This window comes from Camellia sinensis, chromosome 6 (genome assembly GCF_055761805.1).
Source record: "Camellia sinensis isolate YWXY chromosome 6, ASM5576180v1, whole genome shotgun sequence".
NCBI classification, from domain to species: Eukaryota; Viridiplantae; Streptophyta; class Magnoliopsida; order Ericales; family Theaceae; genus Camellia; species Camellia sinensis.
This window is the reverse complement of record NC_138966.1, coordinates 107,827,544-107,834,069: the sequence shown is the minus strand read 5'-3', so window position 1 is coordinate 107,834,069 and position 6,526 is coordinate 107,827,544. Positions and strand designations below refer to the sequence as shown.

The window sequence follows — 6,526 nt, the reverse complement described above, 5'->3', positions numbered from 1 at the left end:
AAAAGATTGGATTATGGAGAAAAAGAGTCAATGTTGGATCTTGAAGTTTGTGATATTACATTGTCTCATGACAGCAGTAAGTCTGTGAACTTGTCAAACAGAGCATCTACATCCTCCAAAAGGAATTCGAGGTTGGAGGTTGATGAAGAGGTTGATATGTTATCATCATTTTGTCGATACAAGGAAAAAGTACTGTTGTCTGCTGGTTGGGCAGTTAGTATTACACATGTAAGATAAAAATTTGAAGGTGGAATTGTTGAATTTCGTAATGCATTGTCGAAGTTTTCTATTGAGTGTGGATTTGAGTTCATATTTGTTAAGAATGATAAAGTTCGTGTTACCGCATAATGTTTGTTTAGAGAGACAAAAAGTTGTATGTGGAATGTTCATTGTAGAGTAGAGAATGCTAATGGGTTCTTTTATATAAGGAAATTGAACAATGTCCACACATGTGGTGCTGAAGTACGTACAATGAATCATTCTTATATGAGTTCTGATTTAGTTGCTGTTTTGATTGTTGAAGGTGTTCGTGATAATCCATTAACATGTCCAGTTCATGTTGTTTGGGATTTTAAGTTGGGGTATGGGCTGAGAGTTAGTTATCGTCAAGCTTGGTTGGGGGTAGAGAAAGCAAAATGTGAGATTTTTGGAGACTACTTAATGTCATTTGACCAGTTAAGATGGTATGTAGATGTTGCAAAGAGTTGCAATCCAGGGAGTTACATTGAGTTTGAGTGTGCCGATGATACTAAACGGTTTAAGAGATTATTTGTTTCTTTTTATGGCTCCATTAGTGGATTTGATTATTGTCGACCTCTCTTATTCCTTGATGGCACATTTTTAAAGAGAGATTTAGAGGAAATTTACTTGCTGCTACAAGAAAAGATGGAAATCAAGGTACAAAAGAAATTTGTTTTCTCTGTTCTGAAATTGAGAAAGTTCTCAGTTTAGAAATATGATTGAATGTTTTAAATTTTATATAATATTGTTGTTGTATATGCATTTTTTATTTTTTCAGCTATTCATTTTTGTGTTTGATATTTTGAATGTTAAAGTGTTACAATTTTCTAAGAATAATAGAATATTTTCATTTTTTCTATTTTGTACATGCAGGGTTCTTTCCTGTTTGTTTTGTAGTTGTTGGCTCAGAGAATCAAGATAACTGGCGTTGGTTTTTGGAGCATTTGAGTAGAATTGTTTCACCACAACGAAGTATTACATTTGTGTCAGATCGTAACCTTGGATTAGTTGAAGTGTTGCCAAAGGTTTTCCCAATGGCTTTCCATGCTTATTGTTTATATCATTTGAAGATGAACTTGAGGCATCATTTGCGTGGTATGTTTCATGGATTGAAAGAAAAGCTGACCACTCTGTTTGGGAAATGTGCATATGCTCAAACTGAAGAAACATTTCATCAATGTTTGGTTGAGTTAAAAACTGAAAGTGGGTCAAGAGTTGAAAAGTTTTTAGATGACATACCATATGATCATTAGAGTAATGCATATTTTCGAGGGCAACGCTTTGGAGAGATGTGGTCAAATGTAGTTGAATCTTCCAATTCGTGGATACGAGAGGAACGCCACTTGCATATCACAAAGTTGATTGATATTGTAAGAATTAAGTTGATGAGGAAAATTGCTAAGATGAGGGAACTTGTTAATAAATGGAATGGTTTGATATGCCCTAAAATGGAGTCCAAGTTGCATGATGGTTTTAATACTTCGAGGCCATGGATTGTTAGTTCATCTGGAAATGATGTCTATGAGGTGCATTCACATCCATCTGTTTCAGTTGACATTAGTAGACGGATATGTTCTTATGGCGAGTGGCAGTTGAAAGGGTTTCCATGTGCACATGCAGTTGGTGCTATACAAAAGAGTGGACATAATTTGAGTTTATTTGTTGATCAATACTTCTATGTTCAAAGTTATCGAGAGTCCTATTCTTTTCCCATATATCATGTTCCTTTAATTTGGAAACCAGATTATAATGTTGATGGTGATAGTGAAGTTGTTCTTCCTCCTTTGTCTAAGAAGCAACCAGGAAGGCCAAATAAGAAGAGGATTCGTTCAAATGGTGGGAAAGTGAGGCAAATTACTTGTAGTAGATGTGGGAAGGTTGGGAATCACAATAAGAAATCGTGTAAGGAGGCTTTGTGATTTTTGTAGCTGCTTTGTGATTGTAAAAATTTCGTATTCATAAATTTCTTGAAGTAGCAGTTTGTGCCGTTGAGCACTGAGTAATAATCTTCTATGTTTTGAATAAAATGACATTGAATTGAAAGTGAAAATATTCTTAGTTTCAAATTTTAATTTTGAAATTGTTTGTAATAATATTATTTTGTTGGCTTTCGGAAATAAACTTGACTATTGAATGTTTATTTTGAAGATTATGTGAATACTGTATAAAAAGTGAACATATTCTCAGTTTAAGTTTTTAGTTCAAAATAGCTGATTTTGTGATAATAGTGTGAGGCTCTTGTTATGAATTGGAACTAGTTATAAATGTGATCAATTGAATGAATGTGAATTAATATTCTAAATAGATGTGATCAATGCTTTATGTTTTGATTAAAGTAACAGTGGACTGAAAGTGAAAATATTCTTTGTTTCGAATTTTAGTTTTTCAAATTGTCATAATATTGTGAGGCAGCAAATAAATTGTTGTGATAATATTGTTGTTTGAAAATTGAGTGATATGTATAAAACTGAAAATATTCTCAATTTTAAAGTTTCTAAGTTTGAAAATAAGTGTTTGTGAGGCAACAAAACACTGCATAAAAACTGAAAATATAAACAAAAACATCAACAAAGCACTGATTGTGATACAGTAAAGTCTTGTGTCCACTATTTTTACATGTAACACTATTTTCACATGTAATACTATTTTCGCTTTTCCCATTTAGTAGTGTGAGGAACAGGATAATAGAAACTAAGAATATGGACAAAAATATCAACAAAGCTCGGGTGCATATATCTTTGAGAGTATGACAAAATATTCCATTACACATCGTAGAAATTGTAATATGTTTGTTAGGTAATATGCTTGGAACTATTAACAAAAACATTAGTCATTGTATCAGAGTGTTACAAAAAAGAGTTCATTGAGTTATACATCAAAAAAGATTTCATTAAATGTTGCAATCTTGACTTTACTTGACTCTGATTGATCTTTGTGGATCACTGAGGAACTCATATACTATGTATCCTCTGAGTCTTGTGGATGTGCGTGGTGGTAATGCGTTTGGAATTGGTTGATGCTTCATGTATTGTCTTATGATGTAGCAAACAATAATTCCACAGTCATTCCTACATAAATCATTTTTGACATAGTTAGGGAAAAAAGAAATTTTTTTGAAAAAGATATTAAAATTTATTAGTTAGAATAAATTAACATACGTCATTGCTTCTTGTTGAGGGCTGTCTTTGATTGATTCAATCTTGACATCAGGATTCCAAGCTTTTTCTGCTTGACAAGGTGTATCCTTCATGTATTGATGGATGATTTTTTGCTGTGAAAAACATCAATATAAAGTATGTAATGATTTACATTTGATTATTGTAATGCTAATCTGAAATTGTTCTTACCAGTTGATTTGCAACGTTGTAGTGCTTGTCCTTTCCTTTTCTTGGTCTCAAAGAGTTGAAATATTTCCAAGTCCCCAAGTGTTTGTCGATAACAAGTAATGTCCAATGATTGAAATTGTGGATGGGGATATGGATGTATCGACATGGGAGGGATTCTTGCAAAGTATTTTTCAAAATCTTTTTCCTTAGTTCTGAAGTTTTTTTCTTCAATAGTGGCTATTTTTTACAAAAAATATGTGAATATTCACAGTAATGGTACGAACTCAATATTCATATGTCGATGAAAAGCAACAAAACATGATTAACTACGATTTATCACTCAAATTGTTTTGAAATCTGAGTAGATTCCCAGCAATGATACCAAAATCAAAATTTAAGAATATTCACAACAATGATAACAAACACAAAAAATCTACTTTGAAACCAAAATTGAACGAAAGATAAAGTATAGAATTGGCACATGCACATTTATTCCTTACCCAATATAGACTTGACAGTATGAAAGACTTGTCATTGTGCTCTGCTGCATCACCAGAATTCTGTGCTTGTGGTTCTCTTTCAAGAATCTTAGCACATGCATCAATTGTCTATCAAATTGAAACACAAAAGTGATGTTAACAAATTAATGAGAAGTTTTTCAGTGTTAAAATATTACAAATATTATACGTACACAGCTGGATATGTCTGTTCCTTTTACCGAGTTCTTGATATCATTAATAAACACACAATTGTCATATCTTGCGCCAAACCATATACAAGCACTACAAAATAATAAAAAAATGTGTTAATAATTAAGTCAAAATATTTTTAGAAAACAGAGCTATTTCTCAGTCTCATTTCATATATTTGTACTACATGAAAAATTGAAAGATTTATGTAAGATTATACCTTGATTCTGTTTGCTTTTTTTTCCAAAGAATTTGTAGTTTATATTTATCTTCAGGAGGTAGCAATTGAGCCACAACATACTTGTTTGAAATTGTCTCATCTTTGTGTTCCTTCTCTTTCTCAACTTTAACTTTCTTGCCTCTATACTCATAATCTGATACCTCAGTAGTCTTCCTTGCTTTAGCTTTGATATTTTTAATCATGGAATTCTGTAGATTTGTTTGTCTTGATTCTGTCAGATCATCGGCTTTTATTGCACAAATTTGTTGGGTTAAGTCATGGACTTCTTCCTCCACTAACTGATTCTGCAACTGAGAATTTTGAAAATCTTTTACATTTGTATTTGTCTCACAATGTTTTGTTGCAAAAGGTTGTTATGTTATCTCATGGACCTCTTTCTGATGGAGCTCTTTGTCCACAACTTCAGAATTTTCATGGACCTCTTTCTGATAGAGCTCTTTGTCCACCACTTCAGAATTTTCATGGACCTCTTTCTGCAGCACTTGAGAATTTTCATCGTTTATTGTATGACCTTCATTCTTTACATCTGTCCCAGAATGTTTTACTGCATAAACTTCTTGGGTTATCTCATAGACCTCTTTTTCAACCAATTGGTTATGCAATCGAAAATTTTCATCTTTCAATTGTTGTATTTGTGCTGTGAGTAGCCTATTATCCTCTTCAAGTTTATTTATGTAGATGGTCTTCACTATGTTGTCTAGTTGCAAATTGTTGTTCTCAGTTTGAAGTTTCTCAAGTGTTTGTTGATGAATTTGTTATTCTCCCTCAGGTGCATCATTGAGTATAATGTTGCAGAAGCCATTAAAGTCTTCATTTGCTGGCTTTTGTTCTTGGTGGCACTCTTCAGCATATTGACCATCTTCTTCTTCTTCTTCATCTTCTTCAGAATCTTCTTCTTACTCTTCAGTATTTTCAGCACCTTGTTTTTGTTGTTTTTATTCTTGTACTTCTTGTTCTTCTTCTTTAGCATCTTCTTCTTCAGCATCTTCTTGTTCTTCATCTTCAGCATTTTCAGCATCTTCTTTTTCTTCTTCTTCAGTGTCATCAAGTTCTTCATCACTTTCCTCACTGAATTGAGCAGTAGTTACCTGTAGGTCAACATACAATAGATATTAGTTTTTGAAATAATTGAAGTTTAGGAAACTAAAAAGTTTCTCAGTAATAATTTAGTGTATAAAATTAGGGATTTTTCCCAACTTGAATTGAAATTCAAATGAGATGAGGATGTGACATGTCTTGTTGTCAGCTGATGTAGTGATATGACTTTTATACGTTTATGTAATTTGGTAAGATTCCACTTGATCACCCTTGGGCATGCTTCGCTAACTTCAGGGTGGATGATCAGTGTGTGCTCACACAACCAATACTACAAAGTAAATGTAAAGAATTTTTGTCATTTGAATAAGAAATAATACTATCTGTTATTAACAACAAACTAATAGAATAGAGTAAAGATGTACTTACTAAGAGAGCCATAACACATCCTGTGACTTTTGCTAGATTTTTGTGGTATTTTTCAATTGAAGACATCAGTGTGCTCCTTATTGCTTCTACCCAATTGTATTTGTTCATTGAGTTTATGTCTTCCATGTAATTAAGAAATACCCATCCAACTGTTGTTCCTGATGTAGAGAAAAAAAGCTTCAAACAAGTATACATACACAGCATCCTTATCACATCTTCAGTGTCTTCTTTCTTTTTGTTTTCAATGCTTTTTGCAACAAGTCGGTGATGGTTGTGCTCGATAGCCTTTCAGTTTGTATACATCTTTTTGTCAGAAATGATGATATACTTTTATTTCCATAACCAAGATGTATCGGCTTATCTCCACAAGATATACCGAAGATGGACTTGATGTCTTCTGTTATTAGCTTTACAATTTCTGGTCCTAACTGGAAAGAACCACTATTGTCTGGCTGGTATGTTTGAATTATTTTCAATACAATGTCATTATATTTTCTGCATTGTTTACAATTCATCTTGTTTTTCAATATTGCATCAAATAATAACCAAAATGGGGTTTTCTTCAA

General features: G+C 32.6%; 2 protein-coding genes across 2 annotated transcripts; both read left to right on the top strand.

Annotated features, from left to right (window-relative positions):
* The first annotated feature begins 375 nt into the window (after window positions 1–375).
* Window positions 376–1,493, top strand: LOC114303734 (uncharacterized). The gene is made up of 2 exons (XM_082876320.1): window positions 376–832; window positions 1,114–1,493. Exons 1-2 carry the CDS (start codon window positions 376–378, stop codon window positions 1,491–1,493), a joined length of 837 nt encoding a protein of 278 aa, XP_082732446.1.
* A 36-nt stretch (window positions 1,494–1,529) lies between these two features.
* On the top strand, window positions 1,530–2,159 carry LOC114303736 (uncharacterized). The gene has a single exon (XM_028248887.2). It carries the CDS (start codon window positions 1,530–1,532, stop codon window positions 2,157–2,159), a length of 630 nt encoding a protein of 209 aa, XP_028104688.2.
* The last annotated feature ends 4,367 nt before the right edge of the window (window positions 2,160–6,526 follow it).